The sequence below is a fragment of the Cervus canadensis genome, chromosome 24 (assembly GCF_019320065.1).
Source record: "Cervus canadensis isolate Bull #8, Minnesota chromosome 24, ASM1932006v1, whole genome shotgun sequence".
NCBI classification, from domain to species: Eukaryota; Metazoa; Chordata; class Mammalia; order Artiodactyla; family Cervidae; genus Cervus; species Cervus canadensis.
This window is the reverse complement of record NC_057409.1, coordinates 14827283-14847851: the sequence shown is the minus strand read 5'-3', so window position 1 is coordinate 14847851 and position 20569 is coordinate 14827283. Positions and strand designations below refer to the sequence as shown.

At 44.6% G+C, this 20569-nt stretch overlaps 1 protein-coding gene across 4 annotated transcripts in view; it reads right to left on the bottom strand.

Annotated features, from left to right (window-relative positions):
- Positions 1-630: 630 nt before the first annotated feature.
- AZIN2 (antizyme inhibitor 2) overlaps positions 631-20569 on the bottom strand; it is a 37171-nt gene continuing 17232 nt past the window's right edge. For all 4 annotated transcript variants that reach the window (XM_043445191.1, XM_043445192.1, XM_043445193.1 and 1 more), the window contains 4 exons: positions 19355-19517; positions 17798-17910; positions 4187-4401; positions 631-1115 (listed from right to left, as the gene is read on the bottom strand). In XM_043445191.1, the coding sequence (XP_043301126.1) occupies positions 977-1115; positions 4187-4401; positions 17798-17910; positions 19355-19517 (630 nt within the window). In that variant the 3' untranslated portion in view covers positions 631-976. The remainder of the gene's footprint in view (positions 1116-4186; positions 4402-17797; positions 17911-19354; positions 19518-20569) is intronic.

Genomic DNA, 20569 nt, shown 5'->3' with positions numbered 1-20569 from the left:
TGAACTCCTTTGCTAAGCAGCTCACACACCCCACGTGCATAGCTTTATGACCCTAACAATGTAAAGTCCTGATGAGAACTGCCAAGCTGAGGAGACGCGGGCCTCAGGGCCCTTGACACCAGATGTGGCAGTAGTCTATGGCCAACCACGTGCTAACAGTCACTGCCTGAATAAGCAAAACCAGCCATGTATTTGTATTGCCCTGATTGCCTTGCTGACCTGCAAGGAGAGGATGGGTAGAGGATCTCCTTAGAACCTCCCAAGTACCCACCTCTTCGCTCTTCATCTTTGGTAGGAACTCCCAAAATCTGTGTCAAATATTCGATTGCCCCCACTTTAGGCCAGGACTTAAGCTAGGTATTGGGGACACCCAGAGACACCTCCTCAGCCATGAGCTGCAGCTCCAGTGCTACAGGGAGGCAACCCTGACCCCCACCCCAACCCCTGACCGCTCTGCCTTCCTCGTGATGCCAGCGTGGAACTTGGGGAGACAAGAGAGGTGAATCAGAGAAGCTGGGCGCCAGTAGGGGAGGCCCACAGTGCAGCATGAGGTTATCAGTGTAGGATGGGGACGTCTCAGCCCTGGCCTAACCCAGGCTGCTTTGTGAACTGAACTGCCGATTGCACTGGAGTATTAAAAAACCTAAATATTTTATTTGCTTCATATTTACAAAGGTGAGAAGGAGACCAAGGGAGACCCCCAAGAACACCCCCACACCTGGCTGACCAGGCCCCTTGCGCTGCAGAGGAGGCAGACACAGCTGGAAGGGACAGGATTTATGTTGCATACTTGAACTACAGCGAGTGTAAGACTGGTCCTATTTACAGGGCAGAAACACTACAGGTGGAGTGTGGGGGGTGGCAGAGCGAGCACCAGAGTCCTGGCCAGAGGGTGCCTCTGCTGCCACTTTCCCCACCTCTCCCAGAGGCATCTCTGGGGCCCCGCTGGGGTTCTCCGGGGGGGAACGGGGCCTGCTCACATGATGCTCGCCGGGGTGAAGACGGGGCCCATGCACAAGGTGTCCGTGATCTCCCAGCCACAGGACAGAGGCTTGCACATGCCCTCGGCGTCCTCGTCCTGTTCTGCAGGCAGCAGCTGCCCTTGCAGGGCTTCCCTGCAAGGGAAAGGGGGTCTCTTGAGGCAGCTTGCATGGAGCCAATAGGCCAAGAACTACCAATGGCTCCTGCACTGGGGCCCTCTCTTGCCCCACTGCTGTCTTCTCCCCGGAGCCTAACCCACAAGGGAAAGGAACCCACATTCACTGATGTGCCCATTATTGTGCCAGGCACTTCACTTACAGTCTAACTGTATCCTCCCAAAACCCTGTAAGGATGACTTTATCGTCCCCATTTTACTCCAACCAAACCAACTTAGAAGTTACCTGCCCAAGGTCACATCTCCAGAAGGAGGTAGAACTAGGACTCAACCCAACACTCACTTCAAAGCCCACATTCTTCATATCCCAGGCTTAGTACTTAAAAAATAAAAATCTGTCCTTCCCTCAGAAATCCTACAAACCATTTCTCCTACATCCTCACATTAATAAACAGCTCCTGTTCTGGCCACAAGTTGGGGATCTTGTTCCCACACCCAGCTGAGCTCCATTCCTGAGCATCCCCAAAGGCACCCACTTCTCTCCATTCCCACTGACACCACCATCTCTAGCCAGGAAAGCACAGTCTTTCAGACAAGTCCGACCCAGGTTCATCTTTCCAAAAAGCAAATCCCTTCTGAGTTGCCAGCAGTTCCCCTCCACTCTCAGACCACACAGGATCTGGCCCCTGCCAGCCTCTCCCACCATGCACAACGGTGCAGCCGTCTTTGGGCTCGTATCCCATCCGAGGCACATCCTGTGTACATCCAGTCTCTGCCTGCATCATCAACCCTTAGTTGAGTCCCACAACGCAGTGTACTCCTTGATAACAATGAGCGTTCAATATCTGCTTCCCTGACAATCCTCCAGCTACAGCGGGGCAGGGGATGTACCTGAATTACTCATTGGCTAGTGCCCCTGAGAGCAAGTAAACGCACACTTGGTGGGGAGGGGTGGACGCTGGATGGAGGACAGGGAAAGAGCACTGGGTTCAGTATCAAGAGGCCAGGGTTGGGGCAGCATGACAGCCTGTTGCTTACTTCTGCCAGGATCTGCTTCCCAGGACCCTCCCTCTTCCATCTACATCTTCCCTCCCCTCCTTTCATACTTCCAGCCTATTCCAGTCCCCCACCTCCCCCTTTGCTGATGTGTACAGTTCAGCAGCAAATCAGTAGTCAGTCCAGTCAGGCCATTCCCTTCCAGGTGGGAGGTACTCTAGGCCAAGTGCCCTCTGTCTGAACCTCTGTTTCCTTATCTAAATGGGTTTTGAAAGATAAGTTTCTTAGAATCCCTTACTGGCTCCCCACTGCCTTCAAGATCAAGGCCAACCTAGGCCTCCAAGGTCCTTCTTGACCAAATCTTCCCCTCATGCCACTGCAGCTGGACAAAACCACTTAAAATTCTGGATGAACTGGACTCTGAAGCCCCTGCCCCTCTCAGCCCAGGCCACCCTCCGGTCAGCTTGCCTGGCCCTCCGGTGCCTGGCCAACTCCCCCCTCACCCATCAGGCAGTGCCTCCGCCCCAGCTCACTGGCCGACCCTCCCTCCTTTGTGACCTCTGTACTCTGCTGGTTTGTGTGTGTGTATCTGTGTGTGTGTGTGTGTGTGTGTGTGCAGGTCCAACCCCTGGCTTACCATGTTCTCAGATGCTGTTTTACTCTCCAGGAGCCAGCACAGAGCCATATTCTAAAGAAGGACATGCCCATGAGGCCCCTTTGATATGGGGAATTTTTTGATGTGGCCATTTCAATACATCAGAATTTTATGTTCCTAGTAACGTGTGCACCTGACTCCGTGCAACTTCATCCACCTGTGTTTGCTGACGATGGAGCCAGGATAAATAAGGAAGCCTGTTTTGATTATTGTTTTCTTACATTTGGTGTTTTGTGGGGTTTTTTTTTTTTTTTGGCCTTGTCAAAACACCCGTGATTTCAAAATGGCAGCATCAGCCTATCCCGTGCAGAGAGTAGGAGTGGCAGGTTTACTGACTGGATGGACTACAGGTGACTGATTCCATGCCCAGTCAGGCCTGCCATTTGGGACCATTGCTCCTGGGGTGGGGGGAGCTCAAGCCCCCAGCATGTCCCTGGGGGCACAGGCTTCACTCATCCCCCAGGACCCGGCATAAAAGCCCCTCCCAATGGCTCCTGCTCTCTGCAGCCGTCTCCCCAGCCCCATAAGGGGGGGGATCTCCACTGCTGAGCAGCTGTGTGACCTCAAGCAAGTGACCTCTGTTTGTATCAGCACTGATTCCATAGTGTTTTATGTCTGAGTAAAAGAAAATCATCATATGATGCCTAGTGTAGAGCCTGACAGAAAGGCCCAGGACTTTCTTTCAGTCTTGTCTCACTGGATCCCAGTGCTGGTCTGTCGTGGGCATGCTCCGTGAGTAGCCACCCGACTGGTCAGCTCTTTCTACACCTGCCCTTGTATTCCCTTCATCCACCCAGTAGCTAGAGTGATCTTTCTAAAATCCAAATCAGACCCTGTCACCCCCAGGCTTCCAGTCAGTCCCCGTTGGCTGCTTCTGGAAGCTCTTAGCTAGCCTTCATGGCCCTTCCCATGTCCAGCCCTGCTCCCTCTCCAGCCCCGACCAACCTCATGTTTCTTGAAGGCATGTTCGCCCCCAATTCCTTCTAAAATCCAAATCGGACCATGTCCCCCCAGCGGAAGGTCCTTCTTCCATGGGGGACCTTGGAACAGAACCCCCTTCCTGCCCTTCCAGCCACTTAACTCCCACCAGGCTTTGAGTTCATCCTTCTTTCCTCAGGAAGGTCGATCTGGGCCTCAGGGAGGTGAGGGTGGGGATCTAAGCTTCCAAAACCCAGGTCCTCCCCGGAGCACTGTATTCTCGGGCCCACCTGTCTGCTTCTGTGTCCCTCCAGGGCTCTGAGCTCCCCAAGGGAAACTCGGCCCCAGGAAAAACAGCCTGGTGCCTAGCACAGGCCTCACTTGAAATCAGTAGCCAAGGATTACTTGTCCCATTGGATTACACAGGGGCAGGGCCCCAAACCTGGGGCTCCCCATGTGGCTTCTGTCCAGCCCGCCCCCTTCTCTAATCCCCATTCCATTTCCCAGCAGGGCCCCCTTACCAGGCCACCCGGGACATGGCATAGGTGATGCGGCAGGTCTGGGCACCCCTAAGGAGGGAACCCATGCCCACAGTGTAGGCGCCCATGTTCTCAAAGACCAGCCAGTCCCCTACGTGTAGTTGCGGCAGCCACAGGCCCTCAGCTATGCAGTCACATCCATTGGCCGCCGGGCCCCACAGGCTGCTGCAGTACAGGGGCTGGTCCGTGGATGGTTTCTGCAGGAGAGAGGGACAGTCAGCTTTCCCGGGCAAACATGCACAGTCTGAGCGCTCCCTCCCTCCAAAGCCTGCACGGCTCCCAGAGCACACAGGATCAAGACCAGCTGGGCCTCCTAGCCTGCATTTAAGGCCCTCCCACTTCTCTGTATTCATTGCCTCCTACACTCAGAAGCCACAGTGCCTGGTCTTAAATGCAGGCTCCAACACTTGCTAGCTGTGTGACCTTGGGCAAGATATATAATCCATCAGTTTGCTTATTTGTAAAATGGGAATAATAGCAGTTACCTACCTGCCAGGGTCAGTGAAAGGATACATGAGTATAGGAAGAGTATGTAGACCAGACATGTGTAGACCACACGGTGAGAGCCTAGTAAGTTAGCACCATCTTTGTTAATTGTTGGTGTTGCCGTCAGCTTCTGGCTTCAGTCTTCACTGGAGTATCTGCCACTTTGCAGACCCTGGGTGTTTCCCCACCTCTGCAGCCCTTTCCCCTCCCTCAAATCGAGACTGTCCTCTGGGCCCAGCCCTGCGGCTCCTTCTGTGCAGGCCGCCATGATCCCCTGCTTCCAGGCCTGGCCCAGTAACAGGAGCCTGAAGGACACCAGTGAGTTAGGCCCTCCCTCAGGCTCCCGCAGACTCAGTATGGTGACGAGGACCGGCCTCCCACAGACGGTCACAGGGTGACCTGGCAGAGGTCACAGAGGGCCTCACAGAGTCAACAGAATTACTCCCATTTCAGAGAAACTGAGGTTCTAAGAGGTTAAGTGACTCACCCAAAGACACAACTAACAATGACATGACATTTTTACTTTTTTCTTAAGTGACTTCCAAATCCAGAAAAATGTGTAGCACAGACCATCTGAGGACAACCAAGATATCAGGGCCATTTGTCACAGTGTAGGGATGCTGCAGGCTGTGACTGGAGCTGTGGAGCTGTGACTCCCCGGGTAAACCCCGCTTCTGTCCCCTCCCTCCCCTCGCCCCTGGCTCCCCAAGCCATCCCCATGCTATTCCCGGAGGTCCTAAACCTACCAACTCCTAATTTTCCTTTAGATCTCAGTTTCCTCCTGGAAGCCTTTACTAAGGCTCTGCAAGCTTTGCCTTCATAGCATCTCCTATCATTTATAATTAGATATTTAAGAAGTGTATCTCCTCAGGCCCGTCTTCCCATCAGACCATAAATTCGGTTGAGTCCAGAGATCATGAGAGTCTTGTTTACCCCCATCTCCTCCAAGCCTAGCAGTCTGGCATACAGTAGGTGCTTTTGTGAAGACAACTTAAGTGAATGAATGAATAAATAAATGAACAGGGAATACATGAGTGATGGGAAAGAAAAAAAAAGAAAAAGAAGGTACAAATAGAAGCTATCCAAGAGCCTAGGAGGAGTCAAGAAGGGGAGACCAACAGAAGGAGGAGGAAAGGTGTTTCGGTACCTCAGCCAGGAGCAGGAAGAGCCACAGATGCCATGAGCAGAAATAATACTCGTGTGTGACAAGGAGTTACTGCATAAGCCATTGGTTTCATTAATAAAGACACGCACATGTTACTAAACTCAAACGTGAGAACTATCCTATATTCATTCATTCATTCAACAGATACTTATTAAGCACCTACTATGTGCCAGGCTCTGATCTAAGAGCCTGGGATGCAACAGTGAACACACAAAAAACAGTCCCTGTGCTCAGGACCCTCACGTGCTAGAGGAAGGAGACAAATCAATACATCCTTGTTCATACAACTTAACACTCTTGTTCACAAGCTTCTTATTAATGAGTAAAATTCATCTCAGTTGCTCTGAATTATTTCCCTTAGTTCCAATTGTTAAAAAACAATAAGCTGACTTTTAAAGACGTGTGAGGGGAAAAGCTACATAAATGTATCCATGAGGATCCTTAAGAAATCCTTAAGAAAATAGGTTTCAAAGCTTCTTCCACAATAAAATGAAAAAAAAAAAAAAGGCACCCTTGAGTTATAATCAGATTTCTCTCACTTATTAGTGGTATAAATTTAAAATGGGTAGAAAGGAAAGATTTTAAAGTTTCACAGGAAATAAGGCAATTACCATTTACAACCATTTTTTCAAAAAAGGAAACAAAAAATGAATCAGCAAAATAAATGTTCGAAAAGCATGCGGGGACAGGCTTTTAACTCTCAGTTCTGTTTTTGAGTCGGAAAACTGAGCGGAAATGGACAAGCACCTGTAAAAATACAAGAAACCCAATCAGCTACTAGGGTCCCCCTCTGAGAGAGCAGCCAGAGGGTCCTACTTTAAAAGCACACCCACCACTACTTCACACTTCATCTGGGAGGCAGTTGCAATTCCCATTTTACAGATGAGAAAACTCAGAAGTGACCTGCTCCGGGAATGAGTGGCACAGCCCTGGTGGTCCCAGACAAGGGCCCTCCTAGCTGCACCTGGATGGCAGCTTTCCTCAAAAAGACCCGATACGAGAGCAGATCCACAGAAGAAACACATGAAACTTAAGTGGCACATGGCTCTGATGGAATCCCTAAATAATTCCCCAACTTTTAAAGCATACATAAGTTAGCTCCTATACTGCATAAAGTGTACAAAAATATTTTAAAAGAAAAAAAAAAAAAAACAGGATGAACAAGGGCAGCACACAAAAAGGAAAAAGAAGAAACATAACAAAAGCCTATGATCAAAATCTCACTTGTGAACATACAGGCAAAAATCCAAAATGAAACCCTAGCTAATCAAATTCATACTCTTATTCAAAAAATCACTTTCAATGGTCAGATGATTTAAATGGAAGGCAGGGACAATGAACAAGGTGATCACTGGCTTCATCGTAACATGGAAAATATAGATCTACAATTCAAATTTAATTTTCCCAATATATGTCAACATGGCATTCAATAGCCTATAGCACCCCTTCTTGATTGAAACTACAGACAAAATTAAACTCCACAATAAAGAGAAACTATTTAAAATAAGGAGCCAACTCTAACTTAATGGAGATATACTAAAATGGCTTCATTTCAGAACTAGAAGCAACCTTAGTTATTAAAATTAAGCCCCCTCATTTTCCAGATGAAGAAACTATAGAAACAGGGCCCAGAGAGGTTAAGTAACTTGCCTAATGTTACTCAGCTACTAGATGGCAGAGCCAAGAACCAGACCCATGTCTTCTGACTCCAAGTCTGAACCTTTCTGTCATTTCTATGTTACATAGCATGAGAAATGCTGATAATAGCTATTATCTGGAAGAAAAAGAAACAAAAAGGTATACTATAGAAAAATAAAGAAATAAAATATTATGCTGCAGACAAAGCTTGCCCACCTAGAAAATTCAGAGGGGAGAGGAGTAGTTACTAGAGATTAGTGAGTTTTTACATGTAAGCCGATGTCTCAGCTTAAACACATGGGGGACCATCTCCACTCACACAGTAATGAAAGCATTAAGTTACTAAACTCAGGGATGTACTTGGCACAATAATACTTAACCCATGAAAATAATAAACCTTGAAAGGAGAGATAAATACAAGGACTCTACTTTCTCCTAGGTGGAAAAACTTAGTAAAGCCAAAAAGAGAATTTCCTCCAATTTAAGAAACAAATAAGCTACTACTAATTAAAAGCCGCAGAGATAGGGATCCAATTTCATTTTTTGCATACGGACAACCAGATGACCTAGCATCATACATTAAGTAATTCCCAATGATGTGCTTTGCAAGCCTTGTCAAAATTAAGTTTCCAGATATAGGTGGGTTTTTTTGTGTGTGCTCTAAAATTTGCTGGCCTATGTTTTTATGCCACTCTCCAAACCAAACTGTTTTAATAAACTTCTACTATTTTAGTGGTTATTCCAGATATTTACTTTGTAATATGTATACCTAAGGTAGTCTAAAATCAGTCAACATCTTTACCTTCTGCTCAAGCAACTGAAGGGCTTCTCAGGTGGTGCTAGTGGTAAAGAACACGCCTGCCAAGGCAGGAGACTTAAGAGATGTGGGTTCGATCCCTGGGTTAGGAAGATCCTTTGGAGGACGGCACGGCAACCCACTCCAGTATTCCTGCCTGAAGAACCCCATGGACAGAGGAGCCTGGCGGGCTACAGTCCATAGCGTCGCACAGAGTCGGACATAACTAAAGCGACTCAGCACACACACACAAGAAATTCAAAACCTTAGAATACGAACTTGGTCACTCTACCTCCCAAATTAAATTCTATTGCTATCCAGTGTAGGTTGATAGATCAAAGCTACTATTTCACTATCTTCTGCCTTCCATTGTTATGGGGGGAAAATAAGCTATAAGTCTAATTAATATTCTTCTACAGGTATTCTTTTATCTGTCTCATTTCTCTCACTAGTTTTATGATCTTCTTCTGTCTTTGGTATTCAGTTTCACTAATATGTTGTTGAGGTATGGATTTATTTTTAGGCAACATACTTGGAATTTGTTGGATTTCCTGAATCTGAGAATAAATGTTCCTCTCATTAACTCTCTGCCAGCTATTCATTTTTAATTTTATTTATTTTGCCTCAGTTCCAAATCTACCCTTCTTCGTCCTGCTTTGTATGCTAGAGTGAGACATTTCTTCCTTACTAGCCAGCTTTATGTTGTTGATATTGCTAAGTCATGTCTGACTCTTTTGCAACCCCATGGACTGTAATTCACCAGGCCACTCTGTCCATGGAATTTCTCAGGCAAGAATACTGGAATGGGTTGCCATTTCCTTCTCCAGGGAATCTTCCTGACCCAGGGATCAAACCCACGTCTCCTGAATTGGCAGGCAGGTTCTTCATCACCGAGCAACCAGGGAAGCCCAGATAGCTCTGTTAGGCTTCGTCAATATAAGTTGCTGGAAAAACACTGCAAGGGCAGATCAGGAAGAAGGGAGTCTCTCCCTTTTAGCCTGCTGTTTTCCATGTAGCCACCTTTCGTTCAGGGCATGAGGGTGCGGTTGCGTTCACCTCGGTGGCCCTCAGTTCAGCTTTGGCCTGCACAGTCCCACAAGCTTCTCTCCACTCCACAGCAGACTATTTCTGCAATTCATTTGTGGTGGCAACCCTCTGAAAGTTTCCTTGCCACTGGAAGGCTGCATATCATAGCTTTTCCTCAAAGGTTTCAATCTCAGACTTGCAGGGAGGAGCCCTCCTCTAAGGTGCTTCATTTTTCACTCTCCCTTACCAGATGTAGTAAGTGCTTTTATCCTTTTCAATAATCAGGCATCTTTAAAGTTAGCAATTCTTTATACTGAATTTTCCCTGTTCAAACTACCTGTCTTGTTTCTGTATCCTGATACAATCTCTTTTTCTGAAACTATGATTAGACATTATGCCCTCTCACTCTATCTACCACTTTCTTTGCCTTTCTCCTTTTCTACATTTGCAAAGTTCCTTCAGCTCTATTCCCATTCCTTCTTTATTTTCCCATATCATCTCTCTTCAACTGTCTTTAACATCTTACTTTGTTGTTGTTTAGTTGTTAAGTCGTGTCTGGCTCTTTTGCATGGACTATAGTCCACCAGGCTCTTCTGTCCATGGAATGTCCCAGGCAAGAATACTGGAGTAGGTTGCATTTTCCTCTCCGGGGGATCTTCCTGACCCAGGGATCAAACCCACATCTCTTGAATTGGCAGGTGGATTCTTTACCACTGAGCCACCTGGGAAGCCCCAATATCTTGCTTACCCTGTGTATAATTTCAATGTTCATATATTTAATTTCTAGAAATTCTATTTAGTCCTTTTAAAAATCTGTTAGATCATGTTTTTATATATGCTTACTTTTTGGTAAGCAGAAGTAATTTTCAATTTATCTATTTTCAATTTCTTATTTCTTTAAACATGGTAAATATTTTTGTTTTATTTTTCAGTTCAGCTCAGTTGCTCAGTCATGTCCGACTCCTTGCAACCCCATGGACTGCAGCATGCCAGGCTTCCTGTCCATCACCAGCTCCAGCAGCTTACTCAAACTCATGTCCATCGAGTCAGTGATGCCATCCAACCATCTCATCCTCTGTCTTCCCCTTCTCCTCCCACCTTCAATCTTTCCCAGCATCAGGGTCTTTTCAAATGAGTCAGTTCTTCTCACCAGGTGGCCAAAGTATTGGAGATTCAGCTTCAGCATCAGTCCTTCCAATGAATATTCAGGGTTGATTTTCTTTAGGATGGACTGGTTGGATCTCCATGCTGTCCAAGAGACTCTCAAGAGTCTTCTGCAACACCATAGTTCAAAAGCATCAATTCTTCGGTGCTCAGTTTTCTTTATAGTCCAACTCTCACATCCATACATGACTACTGGAAAAACCATAGCATTGACTAGATGGACCTTTGTTGGCAAAGCAATGTCTCTGCTTTTTAATATGCTGCCTAGGTTGGTCATAACTTTTCTTCCAAGGAGCAAGTGTCTTTTAATTTCATGGCTGTGCTCACCATCTGCAGTGATTTTGGAGCCCCCCAAAATAAAGTCTGTCACTGTTCCCATTGTTTCCCCATCTAATTGCTATGAAGTGATGGGACCAGATGCCATGATCTTAGTTTTCTGAATGTTGAGCTTTAAGCCAACTTTTTCACTCTCTTCTTTCACTTTCATCAAGAGGTTCTTCTTTGCTTTCTGCCATAAGGGTGGTGTCATCTGCATATCTAAGGTTATCGATATTTCTCCCGGCAATCTTGATTCTAGCTTCTGCTTTACCAGTCCAGCATTTCTCATGATGTACTCTGCATATAAGTTAAATAAGCAGGGTGACAATATATAGCCTTGACGTACTCCATTCCCTACTTGAAACCAGTCTGTTGTTCCATGTCCAGTTCTAACTGTTGCTTCCTGACCTGCATACAGATTTCTCAGGAGGCAGGTCAGGTGATCTGGTATTCCCATCTCTTGAAGAATTTTCCACAGTTTATTGTGATCCACACAGTCAAAGGCTTTGGCATAGTCAATAAAGCAGAAGTAGATGTTTTTCTGGAACTCTCTTGCTTTTTCAATGATCCAACGGATGTTGGCAATTTGATCACTGGTTCCTCTGCCTTTTCTAACTACAGCTTGAATATCTGAAGTTCACAGTTCATGTACTGTTGAAGCCTGGGTGGAGAATTTTGAGCATTACTTTGCTAGTGTATGAGATGAGTGCAATTGTGCAGTAGTTTGAGCATTCTTTGGCATTGCCTTTCTTTGGGATTGGAATGAAAACTGACCTTTTCCAGTCCTGTGGCCACTGCTGAGTTTTCCAAATTTGCTGGCATATTGAGTGCAGCACATTCACAACATCATCTTTTAGGATTTGAAATAGCTCAACTAGAATTCCATCACCTCCACTAGCTTTGTTCGTAGTGATGCTTCCTAAGGCCCACTTGACTTCACATTCCAGGATGTCTGGCTCTAGGTAAGTGATCACACCATCATGATTATCTGGGTCATGAAGATCTTTTTTGTATAGTTCTTCTGTGTATTCTTGCCACCTCTTCTTAATATCTTCTGCTTCTGTTAGGTCCATACCATTTCTGTCCTTTATTGTTGCTGTCTTTGCATGAAATGTTCCCTTGGTAACTCTAATTTCCTTGAAGAGATCTCTAGTCATTCCCATTCTATTGTTTTCCTCTATTTCTTTGCATTGATCACTGAGGAAGGCTTTCTTACCTCTCCTTGCTATTCTTTGGAACTCTGCATTCATATGGGTATATCTTTCCTTTTCTCCTTTGCCTTTCCCTTCCCTTCTTTTCACAGCTATTTGTAAGGCCTCCTCAGACAAACATTTTGCCTTTTTGCATTTCTTTCTCTTGGGGATGGTCTTAATCACTGCCTCCTGTACAATGTCACAAACCTACGTCCATAATTCTTCTGGAACTCTGTCAGATCTAATCCCTTGAATCTATTTGTCACTTCCACTGTATAAATGTAAGGGATTTGATTTAGGCCATATCTGAATAGTCTAGTGGTTTTCCCTACTTTCTTCAATTTTTAGCATCTGATAATTCCAGTACAGGAAGTAATTGCAGGTTTACATCTGCTCTCTATTGGCTTACGCTGGCTCCCCCTCATGGTGACTTGTTTCTTTGTGTTTTGTGATTTTTTTATTGTGAGCTCATGTGCTTGAAACTTTATCTGTGAAAATTATTAAAAGCCTAACTTGAAGATTCCTCAAGAGAGAGTTTGTGTTTGCTTCTGCAAGATAAATTCTAGGCTTCTGGCTTCTAGATCACACAGTTAATACGAATTTGGGCAACAAACCCAAGAAAAGACTGGCTGTGCCTTCAAATTCTCAATTTTTTGCTTTCTTCCAACCACTAACAAGATCAAAATAGACACATTTTCTTTGTTCTCCTCTGTGGGGGCTTTTCCTAGTATTCTCTTATACTAATGATGATGTACTTTTTTAGGGTTCCCAGCTTTATATGAGGGATCTTATCAGATTCTCTATCTTGGCTAGTCCCTAGGAACACTCATAGCTATCAAAACTGAAGATGAGTGCTAAAAGGATTCCACATACACCCCCAGAGAGAAGGCCAGTTTCAGAGTTAGGTTTTCTCTCTGGATTAATTCACTTAACATATTGGAACAGTCACTATTGTACATGCTTGGGACACACTAGTGAACAAAATAGACAAAGATCCTTGTCCTCGGAGGGTTTATAGTCTAGCAGGAGGGAGGAAAACAAAGAGGTAAATTATATACTATGTTATAATGTAATTTAAAAACAGATTAGGTGAGGGGTACAGGTATAACATTAAATAAGGTATAAGGTGTCAGGGTGTAAGGAGATGACTTGTCAGCAAAGACCTAAAGGAGGTGAGGAGAGAACCAGGGTTGTACCTAGAAGAGAAGTGATCCGGTCAGAGGGGAAAGCTGGTGCAAAGGTGCTGAGGCAGGAATATGCCTGGTGAGTTCAGGGAGCTGCAAGGAGCTGGAGTGATTAGAGCAGGATGAGCAAGGGGACGTGGGTGAGGGAGGTGGTGTGAGAGGTAACAGGGTCAGGTCTCAAAGGGCCTCGGGAGATCCTGGAAGGGCTCTGGCTTTAATTCAGAGTGAGACAGGGGCCCAAGCAGAGTTTCAGGTAGAAAAGAGACATGATTTGACTTACACTTAAAAAGGATCCCTCGGACTGGTGGGTTGACTGACTTTTACACTAAGTGAAATGGAAATTCCTGCTTTCACTTGTGTATTGACCTCTGAAGATTCCCTGCTATCTTGTACGTCAGGACACAGTCTTCTTTGTCAGTGGGGAAGCTGTTCAGAGTATCTAGTCTACCACATTGCTGGAAATAGAAGGCACCCCCTACCAGGTTTCTAAACATAGCACAAAGCTGTTGTCCAAAGAACAGGATAAAAACTAGAGATCATTGAAAAATAAAAGTAATGGATAGTATGGCAAAGCAGAAATAAAATAGGATTAGAAATCATTACTTAAAAATTTTTAAGACAAAAACTAACCAGATCCAGACCTGGAAAAGTACTACTGCAATGTATTCCAGATGGAATCCTACTTTTTTTTTTTTTTTCCAGTGGGTTTTGTCATACATTGACATGAATCAGCAATAGATTTACACGTATTCCCCATCCCGATCCCCCCTCCCACCTCCCTCTCCACCCAATTCCTCTGGGGGAATCCTACTTTTTAAACCATAAATAATTAGAATAAAATACAATGACAAGTGAGAGAACTTGATCTTGGCAACAAGGTGTCTCTGTACAGAGTGGGGTGATGAGAGTTTGTACCCTGAATTTTGCTTCCAAAGATTCTCATAAAACTCCCATGGTACTTGCCCCCTCTGGAACCCTCCCCACACCTAACTATACCTTGCATTTATGAAGTATTAACACACATTTATTGAACTGAATCTTTACACCCTACATATGTCATTTTAGACCACTCAGTGAATATTTAAAATGTTTAACAAGCCTACCTACCATATCAGTAAAGAAAATCATGTCCTGGAGAAGGTAATGGCAACCCACTCCAGGATTCTTGCCTGGAGAAGCCCTTGGACAGAGAAGCCTGGTGGGCTATGTCCGTGGGGTCGAAAAAGAGTCAGACACAACTTAGTGACTAAACAAAACCATGCTAAAAATACTTTCAAAAGTAAAGGATATTTTTTTACCTCCATTGTTGCTTTTAAAATAGCATTTTAAAAAGATAAAATTAATAGGCCCAAACATTGTTATAGAAGACAAAGTTACTAAGTTGTTAATAAAGGACAAAAGTTACTAAGTTATTATACATCCAGGGCTTCTCTGGGAGACAAAGGTTATATACTGGCTTCTAATTTAAAAGTATTCACTTTAGCAAACATGATTTGGCTTTGGTTGGCCTTTTATAGTTTACATAAAACAAAGTTGATTTTCCTCAGTTCTATGATTTAGATATTTCCCATATTGAGCAAATAATGAAATTTGAATTAATATAAAAAAGAAAACCATGTCTCATAATATGTTTTTTTTAAGTTAAAACAATGTGCACTATGACACTTAAAGAAATGAAAGTAAAATTTAACAAGTCATCTCTGAATAGTGGGATTAGTGGATTATTACTTTTTGTGCTAAATTTTCTCCAGTAAATTTTCTATGTATTTATTCTATGTATATATGTAAATATATATATATATATTTACACACACACCATAAACATATGGTAAATCTATAACCCGCAGAGCAGGTAGAAAGAGATAAATATCCTTACTATTAATTGCAGAACACTTAGTTAAGACATATGAGAGCGGGTTGAAATATCTATGAAAGAAGGCTTTATACTTGTCAAAGAAACAAAAATGAAAGACTGAGGTATACCATTTCAGGTAAATTAGCCAACAAGAAAAAGGTCACAGCATGTAATGCTGGTGAGCTTATTGTGAAATAGCACTACTGGTAATAATACATATTAGTCCAAGCGTGGAGGAAAACAATCTAACAATATATATCAAGAGGAATAAAAATGCTTAAACCTTCTTACTCAGTAACCCTATTCCAGAGACTCACCATAAGAAAATGGTTTTTAAAAGGGAATATACTTTAAGCAGGTACGTTGAGCCAGCTATACAAAGAGACTAACAAAGAATATTTTTTTGACAGAGGATACTCAAAGAAACATGAATAAGAATAACAAAAAATTAGCAATGCCCAAATGCTAATGAAGACATTTTACAAGGAGGCAGTGATTTTACAAGGAGACAATCATTTTATAGGAAAGTAGTTCAGAGTTTGGTCTTTAGCAACAGACAGATAATCAAAGATGAATAAGACATGAACCCTACCCCAAGGGTCTACAGTTTAAAACGCTGCCATTTATTAACTGTGTGACTTTGAATAAGTTCCTTCACCTCCCTATGCCTCAGTCTTCTCACCTGTAAAATCAACTATAAAAACCATTTATAAGGGAATATCTGAACACTCATGAGGTGACAAGGGATACTACGGAATTGCTTAGTTTTTAGTTTGATGATGATACTGTGTTTCTTAAGTCCTTATATTTTAGACGTTAAGTACTAAAATATTTCTGAAAAAAATGCAGTAACATTTGTTCTGTACTTTTTGTACTTTTCTCATAACATTGTAGTCTGTGTACTTCTCTGTGTGTGTGTGTGTGTATCACACACACGTTTCTACTCAGCAAGATTGTATTTCTAAGGCACAAGCAATCCTTCCTCACCTACTACCTTCCGGAGACCTCAGTGCACATGGAAGGTGCTCAAATATTTGTTGAATTAAACAAACAAACAAACAAAAAAGCCCATACATATTCCAATGATGAGAAAAATACTCTGAAGCAAGGATTATGTTTAATATGACTTTTTCTACCTGAGGTCCAAAATCAAAGTCCATGGGCACGAAGAACAGGGTACAAAGCTGCTATCCTGGCTAGTGAGGGGCACCTTCCTTGGGGAGGAAAGTGCAGATACCCTGGCCAGGCTGGGCCCTGCCGACACACTCCTAGCACAACGATAGCTCATTTACTATGTGTGCTGTCGTCTACACACTGTCTCCACGGCCACACTGCGGGCCCCAACCTAGGTATAGTCTCCTAAGTGGCTGACAGCCCGAAGAAGGAACCTGGGCACCCCCCAGAGGAGGAGCAGCACAGACCACTGAAGGAGTTAGGAACATCCTGGTGCCCATGCCAGGAATACCAGCTGGAGACTGATCCACCAGGCTCCTGGGGCAGGTGTGGTGCTGGGCTGGGACCACAGCCCTGCTCCTCGGAGGAGCTGATGAAGGGAATGGGGAGTGGGTCAGGGATGGTCTGCAAGGGGAAGAAGGGGCTGGGACTGGGAAGGGGACTAGGAAGCGACTGCTGCCTGCTGTGTAACCTGGGGCTTGGCTGGCCTAGGCCGGTCCTTCCCCTGTGCGGTAGGATGTGGGAGACCACAGGAATGCAAGCAACGCTAGTGCATCACCGTAGAAAACTGAATTCCTGAGCACTTCATCATCGGGGAGGCTCAGTCAGACAACGATGCAGCTATGGAAATGAGGACTCATCCAGTTGCGGGGGGTGGGGGGGGGTCGCCTGGAGGAGGGAAGCTCCCTCTGCCTGCAGTAGAGGATAGGCAGGAAGTGCTACAAAGAGAAGCCCACATCTGGTTGACTCTGGGGGGAAAAAAAAGATGGAAAGAAAAACAACAGCACATATTGAAAGCTCACGGTGGTCTAGGTGCTGGTTAGGCACTTAAGCTTCCTTCCTGAAGCAGGACCACACAAAGTCCTGTGAAAACACAAGTGTGTCTGATTTTCTTTCCCCTCGTAACGAAGCCCACTAAAGCTGCCAAAGGCCCTGGGCTGGATTCGGCAGGCTAGGAGGAACGTTCTATCTATTCCTGTTCCCTTGTTAACATGGAAAAACTCAATAAAATGAATTTTGAGAGACTTCCCTGGTGATCCAGTGGTTAAGAATCTGCCTTGCAATGCAGGGGATGCATGTTCGATCCCTGGTCAGGGAACTAAGATCCCACATGCTATGGGGAAACGAAACCCACGCAGCACAATGAAGACCCAGCCCACGAGCAGTAATCAGAGATGGATGTCAAGATAGACTCAGGAAGCTCAAAAACAGGAAACCAAACAGACAGCTGCTAGAGTTAGATGGCCTAAAATATTACATGGTCATCAAGAAGCATGTTGTTAAAGATTCGTGAATGGCATGGAAAGAGTCACACCCCATATGAAGTGGAAAAAAATCAGGTTACAAATGAATATGATCCCAACTTCATGGGGGAAAAGTATAACACATTTTTTAAAAGACTGAAATCTAAATATTCAAGGGGTCTATCTCTATGCGGTGGAATTAGGGGTAATAAGCTTCTTCATTCTTAGCGTCTATTTTCTCCAACAAATATGTTTTACTTTTTCAAAATTAGATAACAACACACACCAAAAAAAAAATGTTATTTAAATGCACCCACACAATTGAAAACAGGCCCAGCAGGGCAGGCTCACCTTCTGCAGGATGGGGGCAGGGCAGGTATTGTCAAACAGGACTGAGTTGAAGATTCCATACACGCCCTCACTGAGATGGTACATGATGGTCTTGGGGGCGGAACCGGTTTCCTCTGCAGGGAGGGGAGGGATGGGGGGGGGCACAAGCAGCATGTGAGGGGGTGGGACAACGGGCGGGCTCAGCAAGAAGACAGCAGGGCTTCCCCCTCCTCAGCTATGGGGCGGCTCCTGCCTCCTCCTGTGTTCATGGCTGGATTGGAAACACCTTGCAGCTGAGCAACCCTGCCTAGGACACACTCCAGGCTTGCATCTGAGCCCCTTGATGCCCCAGCAAAGGCTGAAGAGCAGCCCAGCAGAATTCAGGACCCCAAGAGATTGAGTCACCAGCTCAGAAGCACACAATGGGGTAATGCATGAGCTGGAATGAGAAGTCAGGTCTCCAGGCTGGACTAGAGAGTATAATCCCAGATCTGGAAAGGAGGCCAGAAGAATTCCATCCCTATGCACACATACACACACAGAAGACCTTCCACCTGGAGCCCACCACCGTCTCTGGGAAAAGCACCCAGACCTTCAGGCTGGGGTTCCCGTAACAGAGAAAAAAGCTCTAAGATCAGGGTCAGACCTCTTACTCAAGAGGCTGCTGGGAGGACTGATCTATCCAGAAGGTCAGGGAGGAGCACTGATGTTGGCAGTGTGGACAGAGAAGCCTTGAGTCAGCCTGAAAGTGTTAGTTGCTTCAGTCATGTCCAGCTCTTTGCAACCCCACAGACTGTAGCCTGACAAACTCCTCTGTCCATGAGTCAGCCTAGCCTGGACTTGAACCCTGGCACTGCCCCCTTCTCAGCTGTGTGACCTTGGGTGAGTGACTCAACCTCTTCATGCCTACATTCTGTCATCTGCAAAATGGGCTTAGATCAATATAAGCTGTTGTCAATTATTTTCATTATGTTGTGAGAAGCAGTAGGGTGAGTAAGAGCCTGGACTCTGGAAAGAAGACAAACATGGGGTTAAATGCAGGCTTTACCACTTACTAGCTCTTAAGCAATTCACTTGTATTCTCTCTGGCTCTCAATTTCCTCATCTGTACTATAAAATGTGTGCTCAGTCATGTCCAACTCTTTGCAACCCCATGCACTGTAGCCCACCTGGCTCCATGGAATTTTCCAGGCAAGAATACTGCAGTGGGTTGCCATTTCCTTCTCCAGGGAATCTTCCTGACCCAGGGATCGAACCCGTGTCTCTTGTGTCTCCTGCACTGGCAGGCAGGTTCTTTACCACTGCGCCACATAGGAAACCCATATACAATAGGTTTCATAAAGTATCTATTCTCCCCAAGGTTGTTTTGATCTCAGTCTTCATAAAATATAAATATGCATGGGGGAAAAAAAAGATGCTAAAAGAGTGTCTTGGGGGTGAGGAGACATGACTGTAAATTTCCCTAAAGAAGGACCCAGTCTCCAGACTTCCCCACCCCCTAAAATCAGACCCAGCGCAGCCAACCAGCATCCTTGGCTTTAGGGAAGAACGAGCCTCCACTGCACACCTGGCACCTACCCTCCCTGCCTGGCTGATCCAGAAGAACCTCCTTCTTGGCGATGATGCTGACTGCCAAGGTGAAGGCCGAGGTCACGTAGTAGCGCCCCAGCTTGGCAAGGATGTCCACACCGCAGCCCTCCGGGAAGTACAGGTCCAAGGCTGAGTTGATCACAGAAGCAATCTGAGGGTGGAGAGACAATTATATGTTTGAAATATGGGGTTTATGCTGGAGACTAGCTACAGCTCCAAGTCTTACTTCTTGAAAGCAGCTTTGATTTCAGGAAGCAGAACTTGGCAGCTGCTAAGACCCCAGTTGGTAACCACAGACAGCTGGCCAAGGCAGGCAAGCAGAGACGGAGCAGGGTCAAGACCCTTACCCTTGAAAATCACTCTTCAATGCCCCCCACAATGGAAAAACGAACTTTTAATCTAACAGTTGGTACTCAGATGACAGAATCCATGATGCAGATCTTTCTTTCCTGAGTAACCAGTATGCTAAACGATTCATTTTTATAGACAAGATGGAGAAGGAAACAAAAGATCAAGGTCACCCCTAATTCTAACCCCAGATTAACCTATTCAGTGCTAACCTATTGAAATCACTCCTTTAATTTCTTTTTATACAAACCTGAAAACCTGATGTTTTATTATAAACATAATAGGGCTATAAGTATACAGGTTTTTATAACCTGCTTTACTCAATAAACTAAATGATCTCTCCATGTATGTAAATCTATGTAAATTCTTTTCACATAAGAATATACTGTAATTTACTCAGGGACCTCAAACAGGGGCTCTGTGACAATCTAGAGAGGTGGGAGGTTCAAAAGGGAGGGAACATATGTATACCTATGGCTGATTCATGTTGATGTTTGGCAGAAAACAAACTTCTATAAAGCAATTATCCTTCAGTTAAAACAATAAATAACTTTTTTTAAGTAATTAAAGAGAAAGATTTAAAAATAAAAATATTTTAATAAATCTCATTTGCATTTACACAGAAAATACACTGGTATCACTGCCATATGATAAAATATTTTTACAAAAACATTTTTATAAAAAATTATATCTTTATAAAAGTAAAAATATTTTACATAAAAAGAAAGAATGTACTGTAATTTAGCCAATCCCTGAGTGTTCAGTGGACTGGGGAAGTCCACTGAACTTCTGTTATGAAGAATGTTGCAATGCTCATCTTTGAAGCTAATTCTTAGTGTCCATCACAGATTATTT